Source organism: Patiria miniata, unplaced genomic scaffold, assembly GCF_015706575.1.
Source record: "Patiria miniata isolate m_02_andy unplaced genomic scaffold, ASM1570657v1 HiC_scaffold_16, whole genome shotgun sequence".
In the NCBI taxonomy this organism is placed as follows: domain Eukaryota; kingdom Metazoa; phylum Echinodermata; class Asteroidea; order Valvatida; family Asterinidae; genus Patiria; species Patiria miniata.
In genome coordinates, this window is record NW_024037054.1 from 1,298,090 (window position 1) to 1,319,154 (window position 21,065).

Sequence of the window (21,065 nt, forward strand, 5' to 3'; positions counted from 1 at the left end):
GACGTCATCAGAAGTCTAAAATGTGCTTGCGTTAAGAAGTTGTCACATAAACGTGTACAAAACACTGGTAAACACTTAAAACACATTGGTTCATCAAACAGCCGTTACATGAAGCTCAATAGTTATACAATAGTCGTAAAAACCAGACACTCAAGAAGCGAGCACGGGGAATTCCCTTTTGTACGCAATCATAGCACACTGTTTTTCAGGAATTTCCCTTTGTATGCAATCATCCCCATTTGCTTTAAACACAATGTACGTGGCATTAAATGAACGTTTCAAGGCGTATGCGTTTTCAACTTCAAATGTCAAGGGGGCTGCAGGACATCTCCAAGTTTACTTATTGAAACGAAACCTGGGGAAGTTTTAGACCTATTACTAAAGTGCCATTTAAAGCACAAATCTAGATTAAAATTGTCAGGGTTGATTTTTTTCAGGAATTTTCAAAGGAAAAGAGGTCTTTTTATTCTAACTTCCGGTCTGATGACGTAAGCAATTTTTTTTTGCGCACAAGTCTTGTCTGCATTAAGGTCATCATATATATTAATTTTGAAGTGAATACCGCAAATTTCGCAACAGACATCCACTGAAAATGCGTTTTTTACAGTTTTGAACCTGCTGCTAGAGGACTGGAAGGAAGGGTCACGTGAATTTGCACGTACAAGATAAATTGAAGATCATGTATTATCATGTTGATTCCCACAAAATTAAAGTTCCGGTCTCTCACAGTTGATTTTATATCGAATTTCAAAGATTAAATTTATTATTTTTGCAAGTGACGTCACGTGACCCGTGATGACGTCATAATGACGTAACTGCAGAAAAGCACAACTTCAGTGGGTTGTGCATTCATGTATTGACAATTGAAGTTCACATATGTTTTCATTTTGACAAACAGTTCTGGAGAAGAATTTGTTTTGGAGAATAATAAATAAAAAGAAGAATAACTAGACTTATGTTTGTGGACAAACACAGGCTGTTTCGGTAACTTTTTTGTGACATATGTGACATGTAAAGTTTCAAGTATAAGTTCCATCCAGAAAGGAAGTGTAATTTTGTTTATAATAAATGGTGAAATATAAATATGTGATTACATTCTCATAGGGCTTTGAATTATGAAGTCACATATCACGTGATGACGTCATGATGACGTCATGTCAATTTTCATCTATTATCATCTATAACAACCTGCCGCTAGAGGGCGCTCTAACATTTTATGACGTCGTCATGACATACATGTTCTGTATCGTTGAAAGCAAGTTCACATCTTTTACCAATTTTAAATTACAAGGCACTTCCAGTTTCAACCGGAAGGAAGGGTTACGTGATTTTGCACGTAATATCAAAAATGAAGACCCTGGATTATTCTATCAATTCCTGCAATTCACGACGTCATCGTGATGTCACTTTAATTTTCATCTATATCACATCCCGGTCTAGGTACAAACAACTTTCAACCCAATTGGACCTGTAGTTCTCAAGATATAGGCCTTCAAAATATGCACTATAAATATGACGTCATGTGACTCGTGATGACGTCATCGTGACGTCACTTCAATTTTCATCTTTAACACATCCCGGTTTAGGTACATATCAAGTTTCAACCCAATCGGACCTGTAGTTTTATAGATATATACCTTCAGAATATGCACTTTTAATATGATGTCACGGGTCACGTGATGACATCATCATGACGTCACTTGAATTTTCATCTATAACACATCCCGGTTTAGGTACATACCAAGTTTCAACCCAATCAGACCAGTAGTTCTGTAGATATTGGCCTTCAAAATATGCAAATTTAATATGACGTCACATGTCACGTAATGACGTCATCGTGACGTCACTTCAATTTTCATCTATAACACGTCCCGGTTTAGGTACATACCAACTTTCAACCCAATCGGACTTTTAGTTCTGGAGATATAGGCCTTTAAAATATGCACCTATAATGCGACGTCACGTGACTCATGATGATGTCACGATGACGTCAATGTTCGGCACACAACTTCAGATGCTGGTCTAAGTGTATGCTGAGTATAAAGGCAATCGGATTATTTTTGGTGCCCAAAAAGCCGGTAACAAAAAAACCCCAAAAAACGTGTACAAATGCAATGGGCAAAATGACTTGGGGGAAAAAAACCCAAAAAACTAGAAATTGTGGTTGTGAACAACCACAGAGCTGTTCCCAATATTGATTATCTGTTGGACCCATAGACATATAAGTAGAGATCTATGTCTGTTTGCAACAGAACATAGGGCTTTTCCGCAATATGATTTGTTTTTATCAATAATACATCCCTGACTATGCATGAACATAAAATCTGTCAAAGTTAGCCGAAAATCGGCTAAAACGGTCACTGTGGACAGGATTTGACCTCAGCAACACGTGCGCTGCGGGCAACGTACAACGTATGTGCATGTACATGTACATTGTGGACGTCCTTTGCATGTTTTAAAGCAGAGGTATTGTCAACCTAAAGTTTTAAGCGTGCGCAGGGCATGTCCGAGTTCGCTTATTGCCTCGAAGCTTTGAAATGTTTTAGACCTACCCTTAAATCGACAATTAAAGTAAAAAACAATATAAAAACTGCCATGGTTGATTTTTCAGGAATTTTCAAAGGAAAAAGAGTCTTTTCATTATAACTTCCGGTCTGATGACGTCATACACCTAAAACTGTGCATACGTCTTAAGTGGGTCAAGGTCATCATATACACCAATATTTAGGCGATTCCGACAAACTTCGCCACAGACATCTATTCAAAATACATTTTTGGAAATTTTCAACCTGTCGCTAGAGGGCGCTCGAAGATTGCATGACGTCATTAGTAGATGATTTGAAGAACACTATCAGCCAAGAGACTAACCCCGTTAAAAGCAAGATCATATCTATTACCTTTTTTAAATAATAAGCCACTTCCGGTTTTGGCCTTTTTCGACCGGAAGCAAGGGTCAAGTGATTTCAGGCACACTGAATGAAATAAAGACCTCAACCTACTCTACCATTTGCCGGCAACAGAATGCTGCGGACGCGTACGGTTGATTTCTTATGCATTTTTAAATATTAAAAGTGTCACAATTTAATTGCCTATCAATAAACACCGGGTGACGTCATCATGACGTCATCATTACACAATGTTGTTTGAATTAGGGTCTTTGCTTGGACAAAGAATGGTGTAAATGAATAACTGGCAAAGAGTCGAAAATGCCCTCTGAAAATCGAAAAAAAAATTAAATTTCTATGTACAAAGTCTATGGGAAAAATTAAATATTCAAAATTCTATAATAAATCACTTGATGACGTCAGCATGACAAAAAGTTTCGGCATACATCTTCAGATGATGGTTAATGTCTATGCCAAGTTTAAAGTTGATCGGATTTAAAATAATTGCCAAAGTGGCTTGTACAATAAAAACGTGTACAAAACCTATGGGACAAAGTGGAAAAAGAAAAAGACCCAACAAAAAAAAGGAAAAAAAAAAACTTTAACGAAAACAAGAGCTGTTCCCAATTGAATTGGGAACAGCTAAAAAATCTTAACAAAAACAAAGGCTGTTTCGGCTGGTTGCCGAAACAGCCAATAATAATATTAAATTTTAAATATTAAATTCATAGAATAACAATAGGTGTTGGGCTCATGGCCCAACACCTAATTATTAATGGGTCATTCCATGCCAACTGTCTGAGTAACAGATTCAAAATGTCATGCTTTTGAGCATAGTAAAATACTTTCAAAATACATTTCATTCAAACAAAGTCAATCACCTGACTAATTTCTGAAATTTGGAACATTTGACAAGGAATAACCCTAGTGAAAGTTTGTACCAACAAAAGCAGCTTACCTGGTGGGCCATAAAGAAGGATCCCTTTCACATGTTGGGCACCTGTTTTTGTTTCAAAACAAAATGATATGCATGCGTAAGTAAAGTGTTTGAACCACTGATGCCATGGGAATGATGGGGTTCTGCCTGTCAACATTTTGGTAACCTAGCTTATTTTACATGAACTTGCATTTAAATACCAGCAGAAAATATTTAACATTTTTGGAATACGTCAGGAAAACCATTATTTTTGGCTCTACTTTTTTCTCTCTCTTCTTCTAGCTGTTACAGCACACACAGCTCTTGTTTTTATACAGATTTTTTCTTCATTTTTGTTCCCAAAGGATAACCAATCTTTAATTCTACACCCCACTAACAGGGGCCAATTCACACCATTATCATTATCTAGCACCAAACATATTGACTATTGAAGTTACTTTTAGATGAAAAAAATACTGAAATTGCTAAATCCGTTCACACAATATCACCATTTATACACAATGACCCTAAAACCTCTTTCGTCCAAAAATGCGAATCGTCATTCAACAAAGTCCTTTTGAAGGCCGTCTTTTAAAAAAAAGTGGATTTTATAAATCACACTGTTTGACAAACCAGGGTTGCTAATAAAGATATTGCGTACTGCAGTTGTTGACAGTTTTGAAACAAGTATTCTACGTCATTTTCTTTGTTGTTCCAAACAGTCAGAATACACAACTAGAGCTAATGTGCTTCCCGAAGCACGGATATCAGCCTAAATTGCTGTTTTAACGGTTTGTCTGAATACTGACTTGTACTGACCACAAGGTGACTATTGCTAAATGTGGCTGAGATCGGCAAAAGAATGTTAGAGAAACAACTATGAACATTTGACATTAAGCCCGCCGAAACATTACATAAAAAAGCCACCAAGACAATACATGAAACAGTAGTTAATGCCTGTATATTAATCCACATAAACCATCAAAAATTAATCACAGAAATACTGTTGTTTATTGGCCTCCATACTTTTTAATCTGCAGCGGAGCATCTGGCCAAATACGCGGCTACTTTTACGCAGGTGGCACTGCTGCTAAAAAACTGAAAGAATGCAGTATCCAGATGCCACTTCAGTGGTTGGGTACTATTGAGAGTGCGGCACTGTGCATGCAATTGCCTGTCAACGTGGTCGGCTGCGCGCAAGGATGGTATCTTTTTTGAATGCCTCACAACATCCACAGTATCGTGCGTGGTGGTTTGAAACCTTCCCAGAATTCCTATGTTTTTATATTGCTTTTTCGTACGTTTAACAAAATGATAAACTTGAAATAACTCGACAACCAAATAAGTCAGGAATATGGAATTTGAGAATTAGATACAGAAAAATACACTTAACAGGACTGCAAAGATTTAAAGTGTAAAACAGCATTTTGTACTTTTTCATAAAATGTCCCTTACTGACGGTTAGGTGACCACTGGCTAAATTCTGTGAACACTCTTTATGAGGCATGGTCCAAAGATGTAACTGACCAAGTTTTACATTACTTCGTTCAAAACTGTGGGAGAAGAAGCATTTTGTAGATTTTCATTAAATGACCACTAGTGACCATCAGATGACCATTGGCCAGATTATATGAACGTGGCTAGGCAGAGCACATGTCCAGATTTCATTTGACCAAGTTTGTTTGAATTCGGCTGAATAGTTAATGAGTTATTGCCATTTTAAAAATTTGATAAATTTGATCATTAGACCGCATTTGGTCACCTGACAAATTGGAAAGAAGAAAGAAACGACTGAAATACAGTACCTTTGTCATTCGACGACTAGGGTAAAGAAATTGGAGGATCACAGTACACCACAAGTCAAGGTCCTGGACACAGCAACTCCTTAAATCTCATGTAGCCAAATTATAATCTGCCACTACTGAATAATGAGGCTGGGTAATAAAATTTCTAAGCGAATTTAACCTCAAAATATTTTTTTTTTCAGATTTGAACCATCTCTTTAGACATGTCACGTAAAAGCAATAACATAAACTGGAAAAGAATTTGGGTGAAATGTCTTGGTCGTGCTAGTAAATATTGGGGGGCCTTGTCGGACAAAAGACGACTGTCAAACAACTTGTCCTGAAGTCTAGTAGCCGAATGACCGAACGACTGACCGACCAACCGAAATACCAACCAACCGACCGACTGACCCACCGTGCTGACCATAACCCACATGTGGGGTGATTTTTTTTCAGGGACATCACCCCACATGTGGTATCTATAGAAAAACATTGCCCCAATGCCATCGCCAAACATGTCTCATCCGTTTAAACAACCCACAGACGGACAGACCAAGTCAAATAGGTAGATAAAGGACTATGGCTCTCCAGGACAATAACAGTATAAATCCTGAACAAATTTTGAATGCAGGAGTTGCAGGGCTGATTGTTATGCAACCAAAAACTTTACGACAGTCTCATTTTTGTATGGTTGAACTTGCTTATTAATCATCAAGTAGTATTTTGTTGATAAGCTGGAAATGTTCTTACCCATCTGCTCCAAAAGGTCAGGAGGGAAAACTCTTGAAGCAAAAGCTCTTCTGAAGATGTCAGAAAATTCCTGTCAAACAACAGCATGGAGGCAAAAGCAATGAACAGAATGTTAATTTCCTTTTAAGAAAAGTGTTTGAATTTGCAACAACCAGCTAGTCACCCATTCTAATTCCCCCCCAATAAAAAACGCTTACGAAGTTGGTTCTGGATCTGTAGGTGATACATCTTGCTGGTTGGTTAATATCGTTACCTTCAAAACTTTTGAGTCCACATTTGACAGCTGCATATATGTCTTATGTTTTATTAAATTATCAGCTTTTCTGGGACTTGTCTAGAAAAGCCTTTTGTTTTTCAGTGATGCGGCACAGTTTTGTGGCAGAATTGTGCATTTTGTGACAAAAGCATGAAACTTGGCATGTCAGGTCTTCATGTCACGACAAAAAATGGCAGATATGGAGGCTTTTTCGCAAATTTGCGAAAAAGCCTTTCTTTTTGTTCTGATTTTTTTTTTTTTTTCTTTTTGTTGCCAAAAATCCCATAGACTTTGTACACGATTTTGCTGTGGGGCACTTTTGGCATTCATATTTGTCACACATCGTTCAAAGTCAGCATATGCATTGACCTTATTGCAAAGATGTGTCTTGAAGAGTGACGTGATGATTACGTCATCATGGGTCACGTGACGTCATCACAAACGTGCATATTTTGAAGTGCTATATCTACAGAACTGTAAGTCCGATTGGGTTGAAACTTGATATGTGTGTAGACCGGGATGTGTTATAGGCAAAAAATGAGGTGACGGTATGATGACGTCATCATGCGATTTTATATGAATATTTGAAATTTTTGACCTTTTAGCCATATCTCACAAACGCAACATGCAAAATTCAAAATTCTTTTTGTATTTGGTTCGTTAGGTATAGGTATTTGCCGTCATTATGACGTCATCAAAAATGCGATTTTTCAAAACACATATAAGGAAAGGTCCAATTGTCATGAAATTTGGTGGGTAGGTAGATAATGGTACTAATATGCAAAATCCGAAGTGACGTCACAATGACGTCATCGTTTGATTTTTTATGATTTTTTTTTTAAATTTACAATTTTATTCTGCTTCCAAAATCGAACACTTCCTTTCATCGGACTGACTTTAAACTTGGTTCAAACCAAGAACACAATGACAAAATGTGCATTGTCAAGTGTTGTCAAGATGACGGCATTGCAGGGCATGTGACGTCATGTGATAAAATTATATTTTAGGAATTATTCTAAGCATTTTGAACAACCTTTAACTGCATGAAGCACTCTGACTGCAAAAGGACCAACAAAACAAACATTTGTAAATTGCGAAAAAGCCCTGTGTTCTGTTTTCAAACAGACATACAGCTCTAGTTCAATCACAAATTATCATTTTGCTCAGATTTTATATTTTTTTAGCGAAAAGTGTCTGCTGTATTGATAAATATAACAATAAACTGTGAAACTTTATTTAGAAAGTCTGTATTTTGTGTCATTTGTCTAGTTGCTAGTGATTGCGAGATTTTTAGCAAGCGCCACGCTGAGGGCTTTCCCGATGTGCGGTTACGTGACCAGTCCTATTGTATTGATAGAGGGCGCACTATCGTGCAAGCTGCAGCTAGCTTTACTGGGCCAGCCATGATAACGATCAGGCTAAATCGAAAGCCAGGGTTGCTTTCCAGTGGGGTCAAGTGGCCACCCCTAGGAGCCAGCGATTGAACAGCCGATGTAACTCAAATCTTAATGGCATCATGTACGTTGCATCCATATCCTGCAGGAAAAGACTTCTGTGTGTGTGGTCACAGTTTGCTTGGGTTGCACAGTAGGCCTACTGCAGTGAATAGGCTGTTTCAAGGATACTAGGGACGCTAATAGCCTCTTTGTTGCTTTTCTATTCCTGAGTTTGGGTTTATTGATTTGGTTGTGAGAGATTTCTTAACTTAACAAAAAGATTCCAGTTTCTTCTGCGGCCTAATTACGCAAGTTTATTTCTACACCTGGCGATTTTGAGTTTGATTAAGTTTGAGTTTCTGGTCCGAAATTTTGAGTAAGCGTGGGTATGATTATACATGATTTGCTTTTTTTTGGACGGGAATAAGTTCTTACTTGGAGTTAACAGGGTTTTCAAGTTAAACAGTTTTGACTTATCAAGATTTCACTATAGTGCAAAAGAAGTGTTTTTTAATAATAATTCTACAGCATATCATGAATTCGGGCCACCAAAACAATGTTTTAATGACCTCTGATCTCCATTTCTCTTTATGCAAGGGCAGACGTAAGAACAACAGAATATAAGAAACACATCGATCCAGCATCACACTCTAACAGTGGCCAGTGGGCTTTGGTAAAAGGTTGAAAAATGGTAACCCAAGTCTATCTGGATAACATAGAGTGCATACTGCTTGACGTTTGCACATTATTCCATTACAGAACAGTCCCACAAACTTTGATTCCAATTGCATCATGTTGCGTCTGCCAATAAAAAAAGGAAAATGGAGGTCAGAGGTCACCTCAAAATTGTTTGTGGAGTTTGATATCATAATATAGCTGTACAATAATAGGTGCAATACCTTTCTTTGGCCTTATTGCGGTTTGGGTCACATAAAAATGGTATTTTGACGAATGAATGATATGCTGTACATAAACGGCGACAAATAAGGTATACATGTACTAAGTTTATTGACCTCTCCAAGGATATCAGACGTCAGATATAATGCCCCCACCTCTGAAAATTATTTTCATCGCACAAAGAATTAACTGTTAGACTTGGGTTATGAAAAAGTGACATTTACAAGAGTATTAAATGCAATAAATCTCTATAGATAGGGTTTACAAAGGTCATGACATCTCAGAAGGTCACTAGACTAGGTTAAATATGAAATGACCCATACATGAAAATTCTTCATAGTTCATAACATGAACATCTACCATTTTGACTTGGATCGTGAAAAAGTTGGAGTTTAAAGAGAAAATCTTGCAAAAAGCTGCAAATAAAGGTTTGCAAAGGTCATTGAACTCTAAAAGGTCACCAGAGGCCAGATATGAATCGTTCACACATCCAATCATTGTTTTCATTGTACGACATGTATAAAGATCTATGATGCAAACTTGGACTGAAGGAAAGTGACATTTGGAGAATACTTGACATAAATAGAGTGTATATATAAAAGTCAATGACTTCTCAAAGGTCACCAGAGGTCAAATATGAAATGTCTTCATATCTCAACATTTTTTTCATGTGGCATGAAGAACCAACGTGCGAAGTTTCATGCTTTTACCACAAAATGCACAATTCCTGGAAATATTGGGGCTATGCCACACCACTATTTGTTCAAATTCTTTTTGTTCTTCTTTCCCCCACCAGTTTTTCAACAATGCTGATCTAGGCATGCCATAGCCAGCCATGGTGATTTGGAATCAAAGGAAATAATTCACGAATATTTTTTTTTTTATGTATGATCATGTATAAGCCCAATCGCTTCCTTAATTTTGAGAAATAAATCTCCCCACAGAAAAAGAGAAATAAGGTCTCCCCACAGTCGTGTGGGAGGGGTCTACTAGCGAATACTTACCCGTAGAGCCACTACCTGTGCATATTTCCCTAGAAAGCGCAATACATCCGCTAAGAGTTAACACAATAGGCTATTCACCATGCCCCGCGGCCCGAACGCCATCTTAGCTTCCTCTTTTCTCGAGTGCTATGGCAGGTGAAAGTCTACATCGAGCCCTCATGAGGAGCAGGGAGGGGTGCTCTACGTGTAAGTATTCGCTAGTAGACCCCTCCCACACGACTGTGGGGGGAAGTCTACAGCGCTCATCTTACCCGTAGAGCCACTACCTGTGCAGAATAGCGCAGCAAATAGGAGGTGGGTGTGAGATGCCAATTGGTTCTATGAGACAGGGATGAAAAAGGGTTAGCAAAGCAATGGTCATTATACATGTATATGTGAAGAAATACATGGTAATGCGAGTAAGCTGAATAAAAGTGGGTATTAGCTTACAAACCCATGTCCTGTCTAGTGAGCTTGCTGAGGGCTGGCTTGTTCAGCTCGAGATGCTGAATCCCTTGCCAATATTATACAGAAACTGAAGTTCTTCCGGTACATCCCTCAAATTGGAGAACATCCTGAAGATATCATGGAATGAAAGTGTTAGAGGATTTCCAACATGCTGCTTGTAAAATGTCAATAAGTGGAACCCCTTTGAAGAAATCCCACGAGGTTGCTACTCCTCTGTCAACGTGTGCTTTAATTCCAGGAACCCATTCTGATCTAGACCGTCAGTTCTGCTCATCGGACTGGATGGCAGTCACGATCCAGCGTGCGATTGTCTCTCATGAAGCTGGTCTGTGTGGATGAACCGTTGTAATGAACAGGTTCGTTGTATCTCCCCTGATCTGTTCTATTTTGTTGATATGCCATTTCAAGGCACGAACTGGGCACCATTTTCTGTCTTCCGGAACTGATGAGTGGAATTTAATGTTCGGTATGAAGATATCAGGGGGAGAAAAGGAGTCAGATTGGTAAGGAAAGAAGTGTGGGGAACCAACCTCACTCCGTGAGGTTCCCAGCGAATATGGCCAGGTTGTAGTGATAAGGCCAGTAGTTTGCTTTGGCTTCACGATGTGGCGACTGCTAGCAGGAAGGTGAATTTGACCGACAAGTTAAGAAAAGACACCTGTCCTATAGGTTCATAAGGAAGACGTGAAAGCTCCTCAGTACCTGCGGTAGGTCCCAGGAGGGAAGAAGTTTCCGCGTAGCGGGCTTGGAGATGAACATCCCTTGGAGGATGTGACCCAAGGCATGGTTATTGGAAATTGATGAGCCGTCAGGAAAAACCTCCATGGACGGTTGCAATGGCTGATTGGTAGTTCTTGTAGGTACAGAGAGGCCAGAGTTGAACAGGTAGACGAGAAAATCACCAACATCGGTTAAAGAAGAATTGACCGGTAGCTTTCCGTCTGCACCATCTATAAAAATGTCGAAATCGGCTGTTGTAGACCTTCTGGGTAGATGGTCTCTGACTCTGTGCCGCAAATGTGGCAGCTTCTGCCGAAAGGCCCACTTATCGGAACCATCATTGGACAATGTTCAGCACGTCAGGTGAAGATCCTGGGGAGCTGGGTGAATCATGTTCGAATTGGGTTGGACCAGGATGTCTGGATGCTGTGGCAGGATTAGTGGATTGTAGACTGAGAGGTTGATCAGTCTGAGAAACCATGGCTGTTGGGGCCAGAACAGGCCACGAGGAGGATTCTGCAGTGTGCCTGTTCTATCTTTGTGAGTACCCGTGCAATCAGGGATATTGGAGGAAAGGGGTATGCAAACATTCCCGTCCATGGGATCGACAGAGCATCGGTGTGCCATGCTTGTGGATCGGGATATCTTGAGCAAAAAAAAACGGTAGCTGTTTTTTTGCTCTTTTTTGACAAGGCGCAGTTGTGTTTCCAAGGGGGAGAGGTGACGTGTATCAATATCATCTTCATCAGATGATCCTTGGTCTCTGGAACATGCCTCAGCTTGACCAATGAATTCCCACCGCTATGTGGAGGCAATGTGGATCTCACATCTCATGTTGTCAAATCTCCGTCTGAATCAGATAAATTTTACAGGTGGGTGAATGAAAATAGTTGGCGGTGAGGCAGGAGGGCGATGCACTGTATGAGGGAGATCTCGTTGGTCACACCGTGCCCGATCCGAGTCATTGCAAACAGTTCACGGTATGTGACTCTTTCCTGTACATGGGGCAGTATTAGGGCCGACAACGTTGTAGAAATATTCTGAAAAGCTTGCATGAAGTCGGCAGCGGAAACAGATTCATATTATTTGTTTCAGAGTCTTATATAAGTAGTGGCTCTAAGGGTTAATTAGAGAGCAGACAATTACATTTAACTATAACTGTTCAAATGATAGTGTACTGTTCTCATTCTTTTGTTTCCAGTTAGACATTACCTCGGATAATATAATTGATTCCCAGGCACAAAGCCGTATCACCTTTTCTTCTTGTGTTACAGGAATTTATGTACATCCATAATACATACATCACATTGATAATACTGTGCTGCATGCTGAACAAGCACGGGTGCATTTTGCTGTCATAATCAAGACTTGATTTGGTTGTTTCTCAAGGCTTGATGCTGAATATTTGGCAATGGGAGACTTTCTGAGATCTCCGTCAATAGAGGGCAGCAGACCTACCGGGTAAATTTTTCGCGCGGGAACATTAATAAAGTTTTGGCAAATTTGTACGTCGCTACGTGTGTCGGTCCGACACTGTCGGATCGTCTGCCATCGACATCTGCCATCTGCTTGTATCGTCATGATGTCTGCTAATCCTGATTATGGTTCAATGACCTTGAAAGATCTGAGGGCAGAGCTGAGAAAAAGAAACGCTAAACAGTCAGGAAGAAAACATGAACTTGTCACAAGGTGGGTTTATTTGGTTCTGCGACAGTGCGAGTTGTGATAGACTACATGGACTAGGCCCTAGTGGTGTTCCGCAACGTGGCGCACTTCGATGTTTACCCCGACTTTCCACATCAGTGTTGCCAAACTTCTTTGTTGACAAACTTCAAATTCATTAACTGAAATACTGGTACTGTTTTTACTGGTACAATGTTTTCTATTTAACGTCTGTGAACAATTTCAGTGTCATGAAATTATTTTAATCAGAAATTCAAAAACTGTGGCGTCCAGAAATTGGGCACAAATCGGCAGAGTGTTCCCCGAACGTACGTGGTGCACTTGAATAAATCTCGGAAAATTTCCAAAATAAAATTTAAGAATTTCTGTAAAGTTGATTAATTCTGATAAACCATTATTTTCTCTCATCACATACCCAACTAGAAGTTTGTCAGAAAATTATTTTCTAATTTTTGGGGAACATTTTCAAAGGGTTCACTGTGCACTTTGAAATAAAATCGGAAAATCACGCCGAAATACATTTTGCTTCTAACTTTGTAACGGGTAGATGGGAGTGTTTAGAACTTGATGAAATTTCACTTTCTGTGAAATTTCAGTAAGGCCTAATACTTTTGCTCTAACGTTATCAAGGCACTAGACATGCTAGAGGCGAAAAATCAAAGTGTGCCATGTTAGGAGCCGCGCCATGTTAGGGTAGCCTAGGCCTACATCAACAATACTGCATGGGAGCATGATACTTGAAAGGCCTACTTGATTAATTTATAGTGTTTTTGTTGACATTGTCGAGCATGGCCGATCATCTGTATTTTATAAACTCAATCGGGAAAGATTCCCATATCCGGCCATCACTAATTTGTCCCTTCATTGACTTAGCAGCCATCAGAAATGTCCTAAAAATTCAAATTTAGCAGGGAAAATATTGAAGCATTTACTGAGGAAACACTTACAAATGTTCAGACCAGTCTCATCATGATCATTCATGCACATGTACTGTTGTACATCATAATTATAATGCATGATGTAGCCTCAGGCTCAAGGTTTGTCATGTTTGTGCACAGCCACAGGGTGTCAAGTTACGTCTAGCACATTATAAATTGAAATAGTTGCTGCTACTAAAAGTTTTAGTAGCAGCAACTATTTCAATTTATAATGACAGATCTAAACTGGTCCTTTGGCTAGGCCTAATTTCAAAAAGGAATTTTTGTGTGGAGCACAAAAAAATATTTTGGACATAAAGTTAGGCTTAACCCCAGGCCTTAAGTTTAACCGCAGGCCTTGACCGAAAGGCCTACTCCTGAAATACGTTTGTTGATGTATTTTTTTCTTTAGACATCTCATTTGAAAATTGATCATGTGTCATAGTGGTCATCCTACAAAAATCTAATTTTTTCAAGTTAAAATTAGCCATTTTTAACAATAGGAATGGGAATAACGTTTGCCTGTTTAGTCTAACTCTTTGAGTTAGACTAGTCTAGCTGGCCTAAGCAGCTAAGCCTATCATTAGCCTAGCCCACACACTATGGCTAAGGCTTTTGAAAATCTTGTTATCTAAATTTCCAAATGCTTTGATTTCAGACTGGAAAGTTACGACAGGAATTTCAACTTTGGCCATACGTGGATCCAATGTGAAGATGAGAGGGTTTTTTAGATGACCACACCTAAACCAACAGATTATAAGGACATCAACACTGACAGTAAGGTATGTGTGTATGATAATACATCTGGAAATAGGATTTTTAAATTCTACTGATACCATCTATTCTTAAATGCAAATCTGGAGGTGTTTTATTATGCTTTAAGTACACTGTGGAATGCAATCATAGCAGCGCCCTCGTGTGTCGGGATAAAGCATGCAAATTGTAAATAGCCAAAAAGAAAACATTGTCATCATTTTAAATCAAAACAGCCTCCCCATTTTGTTATCTGGTGGCATGGATATCCGACAAAAGAGTGGCTTGGCATTTGTTCATTGCCTTGAAGTGGTAAGATTTAGGTCTACTGGTCGCACTCAGGTTTGTGTTGTGGTTCTTTCCTCGTATGGATTGCAAAACAATGGCTTATCATATTTGTTTTTCAATTTCCTTTGAGTTCTGCTGAATTGTTTTGTTTTTACACAACTGTCATCTTGTCAAATTTCAGATTCCAGTAGTAACAGCAGATAACATCACAACCTTTCACGAGCTTCATGGGCAAGATTTGCAAGAGAAGACAGAGGCACTCTACTACGGGAAATTTCTGCAGTCAGTACGCTACTGCAACCAAGATGAAACTGTGTACTTCATTGGCAGAGTTTCCGCGGAAATGAAAACAAAGGTGATATATAAGGTTGATATGAAGATAAACAAACATGGAGTGGTTGAAGAGTCCCAATGTGAATGTGCTGTTGGCTTGGGACCAGAGGCCCACTGCAAGAATGTAGCTGTAGTACTCTTTGCTCTTTCTAAAAGAAAGGAGGGCATCTTAACCAAGGACACATGTACTGCAAAGCTGCAAACATTTCATCATCAAAAGAAATATGCTGGCACACCAGTTTTGATGAAGGATTTAAAGCTACGCAAAAAAGACAACCTACATGATCTTAAGGACTTTGATCCCAGGCCGGTTGAATTCAGAAATAGGCCTGGATATCGAGATTCATTCAGAAGCGTCTGGCTCAACTCTCAAACAGAAGATCTACCAATCCGGCAATTATATGCACCAGCAAACATCATGGCCATCAATAATTACCATGATTATCTAGAGAAAACTCTTGAAGAGTACTTTCTTGATAAATTGGATGTGATTACCATCAGTGAGGAAACCTGTGCAATGACCGAAGAGGCTACACGAGGGCAGAGTGCAAATAAAGTGTGGACAGAAGAGAGAACAAAGCGTCTACATGCCTCCAACTTTGGCAGAATTTGTAAGGCAGGACCCAGAACAGATTTGACTAAAATGGCACAGTCACTCACCAAATCTGAGACTTTCACTAGTAAATACACCGAACATGGGAAAAAATATGAGTCTATTGCAGTAAAAGACTATTGCACTGAAACAGGTAACAAGGTTGACAGTTGTGGCATACACGTATGTGCAGAGCACCCATTCTTGGGTAGTTCCCGAGATGGTCTTGTAGGCAGGAAGGGCATTATTGAGGTCAAATGTCCATACACTTGTAAAGATCTTGAAATATCTCCAGCAGATGTTCCTTACTTGAAATATGATGTCTTTGGTGAATTGGCTCTTAAGGAGAATCATAACTACTATTATCAAGTTCAGGGGAACATGCTCTGTACCGACAGACAATGGTGTGATTTTATAGTGTGGACATTTAAAGATGTGAGAATAATGCGAATTCAACACAATAATAAATTCATCGAAGAAGCAACAACAAAATTACAGTACTTCTTTGATCATCACTTTAGGAAAGCAATATTAAACAAGTATTTTTACAGGGAAACTGACAAGTACACATTTTGCTCTACACAGATGGAGAAATAAATAACACTGATATTACTGAAAATCATCTTTTATTCCTGATATCTACATGTACATGTAAATATACATCACAAATATACATGTACGTGTACAATGTAGATCTCATGTACACTTAATTTCAAACCATACTTTTGTATGGGCTATTATTGCTAGTATTAGTATTGCTTCATATTTTGTCTCTAACCCCAACTCCCTAGGCATTTATCTTTGAAACCTTCCTAAATCAACCATGAATCCTGAGAAAATTGGATGATTGAATAAGCTTCTTATTACCTTTGATGTTTTCATTGTTTGTCATGTGTATTTACATGGTAAGAGATAACGGAGATAATTTATAACCACTGGACACAGGAATTTATTTTTATCAATTAATTTGAGTAACAAAATAAGGACACCAAAATAAGGGGTAACAACTCTTCCATTTCCTGATAAACTTTTATGTATTTTATTTATTTTTGAAAATAAATAGCTATGAAAACTGTTCTTTGGGATGAGAAATTATCTCCACACTTTACAGTTATATAAACAGAAAAATATTACTATTTGTTGTACTTTTTTTTAGATGCACGGCACACTTTAGTGACCAAGTATTGTATATGGAAATAGTCGCCAAATTTTCTCAATTTCCAATACCGAGGGGAACTAATATCGCCTTCCAACCCTCACACCATATTATACTTGTATACTCTGTTTTCTTTGTGAGAAGTGTGACCTCGCGTATGACATATATATAGGCTAAACAAAAATAATAATTCTGCGTCCAATTACCCTACCTACCCTATTTTGACAGCCCGACCCTAATTTTGTTTTGGAAAAAAAAAGAGAAAAAAATTTCAAAACCATCAATTACTACCTTTTACCCTCGGCTGGCTACACGCAGACACCTATGCGATCAAAACAAACTAACTGCAAACAAAAAAATTCCCTACCTACCTAGCCTATTTCAAATGCCATGAAATCGGAAGCAGAAATATTTGTTTGGCCTTATTTAAATACTGCATAATGTCATACATGCACTTCTTGCCAGCAATCAAAAAGTTAAACCTCTCAAATTTGTAGTGAAAAGCTATTTCAGATTTAGTTTAATCCTTAATAAAAATGTATTAAATTTGTTTTGTCCTAACCCTATGAGTTATGGGCTTCATTCACGAGTCGGCCATATTAAATTGAAAGTGAGGTTAAATCTTCATTTTTGGAACTTGCGAAGAAAAATGAAAGCAATGACATAAAGTTAATAACAAATTAATACCAGTCTGCTCTGATGAATAATTTAGAATTTGTGATCAACCATGCCCTAACATTTGAAGCCAAATTAAAAAAAAAATTGAAAGTGAGGCTATAGTGAATAAATAGTCTAGCAACATCACATTCAACAGTTCACAATTTATAAAATACATTCAGGGAACACGACCAAAATGGCTTCCTCGTGAATAAGGTCCATGGTATGTGACTATCTTGAAATGATACATTTCCTGAAGTTAACAAGCATAAAACAAATAAATGCAATGTCTGAAGACAGAATTGTCTCTGTGTGATTCAGTGGCTGTGTCAATATTTTATATGTTTTCCCAAGTCCAATAATCCTTTCAACATAAACTCTTTTGCTAGATATTTTTCTATCTCTTACAACAGATTCACCTGTCATTCTGTTCTTGTTCTTGAAGAAAGTAGGAATGTTCACTGTCACATCCACTGGTGCAAACAAGTCCTGTACATCAAAACCTTTATCAGCCATTATTGAATCACCTTTGTTGACTTTATTAATTAATCCACTCCTCTCGATCATCTGTCTGTCACTGGTCGAACCACCATATGCACCGGACATGTGGGACATCAAACCTCCTGGTGTTATACCAACCAGTGCTTTAGCAGTGTTACGGTTTTTGTAAGTTGAAAATGTTGAAAAGCCATCTAGGATAGTCCAAGTGCTTGGAAACTTGGCCTTGAAATCAGACGGAGCATAAAAGCTGACCAAGTCACCATCTGGCCAGATATCTATCTCTCCACTGAAGATGCATGAATCTAATCCAGGTTGCAAAAATACTGTATACCTCCGATTCACTGATCTTAAACATTCGACTCAATTTAAAATTGGCTGTATATCTCCTGCATTTAATTATAGTCAAAAATAGTTAATCTGGTACAGATAAGAAAGGCCTTTTTCCATTAACATATGTTAACTCAAAGGCACATGGTCCTAGCGAAGCAAGTACATCCATGAAGTTGAGATAGTCTTGAAGCCCTGTGTAGTAGTGTACTCCTTTGGGGTCGTTCTTGAAATCATGAATTGTAAATCCCTGTACCTTAGTCCCAGAGTCTGTCTGTGTATGTGCAGATACTGATGCTGGCAGGGTTTCTGGCAGGTCTGTTTGGATGGCCTGGTCATGTATTTGTTGTTCTTCGCTGTTCACATTTACCACCATTGCAATGTCCAGATCAAGGTCAACATCAACATCCAGAGACAGCTCATCAGAATTCCCATCACAGGTACCCTCTCTGTTTGCACAGCGTTCTGTATAGCGGTTCGTCCTTGAGACAACTGCTGAAGTTGGTTGCTTTGTCCATGAGAACTGGCTTGGAACAGCATCTGGTTTCAACTTTCTTCGTTGCAGTTTGACACCTGCAAAAATAAAAAAGAAATATGTAATTATGAACATTTTATGTATGTATGTTTGGTAGGCTTTTTGAGGGGTAAATATGCAAAATGTAGTCTCACGATGGGTGATTCATAGCTTGGGAGACCCAACTCTAATCAACGGCATTGGGGCCGGGGGGGGGGGGGGGGGACCCCCTCTGCTTTTTCGACTGGGGGACATGCCCCTCACTTTTGACAGGTCCTACACAGTGAGCATCACTAAAATGGTAGTATTTATATAGTGCAGCAATGTCTGGTATAGCCAATCTAAGGCGCTGATGAAGGGAAGGGGATGGCACACTCACATTAATTGGGGCTGCCATCCTGTATACAGTGCACCAGAAACACAGGGGCAAACCCCTGCTAATTCACGATAAGTATCCTGGGTTCTTTTACATGCATAAGGCTTAGTACATGGGACCTCAAGCTTAACGTCCCATCCAAAGGACGCGACCCTACAGATGACACATAGGAAGCCTTCTATATGCCTCAGATTAATGCCACATTGATCTCAGTCGGCCATCCAACCAAGGACTATACATGAAACGGTTTCCCATCCAAAAATACTAAGTTGCTTATACTTTGATAATGTGCAACTGGCTCATCCATTGAGCTATTAAAACTGTCTGGTCTCCAAATCTAGGTGATTCAGGTTGTATCTTGAGTGCTGAGAGTGTGTCTTTATGCAGGATCATTGTCATTGTCAATGATGTTGGTCAAACATTTTCCAATCGACTGATTGAAAACATGTCCTCACAATGGGTCCGAGTTGGTCATGGTTGGTTCCGAGTAATCCGTCCGGGAAAGATTTCCATATCTGGCCATCACTTGACACCCTGTGCACAAACCCTATGAGACTGGTCTGAACATTTATAAGTGTTTTCTCAATAAATACTTCAATATTTTCTCTGCTAAATTTGACTCTTTAGGACATATTATCACTTTCTGATGGCCGATAGGTCACTGAAGGGAAAAATGAGAGATGGCCAGATATGGGAATCTATCCCAGAGTTGGATTGAATCCCCACTACTTCTACTACTACTACATCTACATCATACATGTACGGAAATCAGGTCAAAGTTAAACGTCAACGTTTAGTAAACTTTAACGTTGCCAAAGTCCATGGGTTAAATAATCATAAATGGTTGATTTAGAGTATGGGAGGCCCGTTAAGGCCTAAATCTCGACAAAAAGTAACTTACCAGACTTTCCAAACCGTTGATAGTCTGATGTTATGAAGTGTTCCGAGCAGACAACATCACTTAGAGACGGCCACCATGACCGGCCTGTGTCATCTTTCACCCGTCGTATGGCCACTCGCCAAGCATTACTACACCTCTTTCTTTCCTTTGGAAATTCATGTCCACCTCTTCCCGAGCACGTCGGCACAGCACACAGAGTATTTGGCATAATTCTGTATGAGAAGCGGGTGATTTTCTACAGCAAGCCAAGTCGAAAACCGATGTCGATACGCAATGTACACAAGTAACTTCAGACGATTGTTTTTCATGTAGTTTACCCGGTAATGAGCGCCCTCTCTCGGTGACTTACGGAGAATGGAAAGTCTCCCATTATAAAAATTACGCATGATGATGTAGGATTCAAATCCCAAAACAACCAAAGAGAAACAACAGAACCAGTTTTTGGTTGTGACCACCAAAACACCGCCCTGGCCTGTGTAAAACATTGTCTGAACTTTCCATCCAGATGCTATACACCCCCCCCCCCCAAATGCAAACACTGGTAGGGTGGCAGCAGTTGCAGTATCAAGTTATCAAGTCAAGCAATTAATCTTATCATTCCACTTAACTGACAATGCAGACATGACACTGGATGACTGGAACCACAAACAATGCATTCAAACATGTGAATGATATTGTTCCCTTTCTGTTTGAAAGGGTTTGCAAACATTCAGAACACATAAGGGAGAACACCGTGGTATTGAAATTTCATACCAAGTTCGCTAGTATTGCAATATTCATGGATCATAATGGATCTATTCAGTAATATCGAAATACCGTCCTAGCCTTATGATCCATTGCGCACATGCATAGCGTTCCGCACATGGAGCTCTCAGGAGTAGTTTAAAAGTCCATATACAAACTCTCAATTGATTGTTCCAAGGCAATTAGATGTGCACACAGATTTTGAAGGACCAAAGTTATTTCATAAAC

The 21,065-nt window shown here is 39.0% G+C and overlaps 2 protein-coding genes across 3 annotated transcripts in view; both read right to left on the minus strand.

The window, feature by feature from the left end:
- Positions 1-21,065, minus strand: part of LOC119722623 (vesicle-fusing ATPase-like) — a 236,076-nt gene that overhangs the window by 121,138 nt on the left and 93,873 nt on the right. For both annotated transcript variants that reach the window (XM_038192822.1, XM_038192821.1), the window contains exons 11-12: positions 6,336-6,405; positions 3,844-3,885 (exon numbers count right to left, since the gene is read on the minus strand). In XM_038192822.1, the coding sequence (XP_038048750.1) occupies positions 3,844-3,885; positions 6,336-6,405 (112 nt within the window). The remainder of the gene's footprint in view (positions 1-3,843; positions 3,886-6,335; positions 6,406-21,065) is intronic.
- Positions 17,071-21,064, minus strand: LOC119722625. The gene is made up of 2 exons (XM_038192824.1): positions 20,094-21,064; positions 17,071-18,875 (listed from the first exon to the last, which is right to left on the minus strand). The coding sequence occupies exons 1-2, from the start codon at positions 20,299-20,301 to the stop codon at positions 18,388-18,390; spliced, it is 696 nt and encodes a 231-aa protein (XP_038048752.1). The 5' UTR covers positions 20,302-21,064; the 3' UTR covers positions 17,071-18,387.

Bases quoted from the DNA above. Each gene is read 5' to 3' on its own strand.
- LOC119722625 (XM_038192824.1), bottom strand. From the start codon at position 20,301: ATGCCAAATACTCTGTGTGCTGTGCCGACGTGCTCGGGAAGAGGTGGA. The intron at 18,876-20,093 runs GTAAGTTACTTT...TTATTTTTGCAG, and splicing joins TCAACGGTTTGGAAAGTCTG to GTGTCAAACTGCAACGAAGA.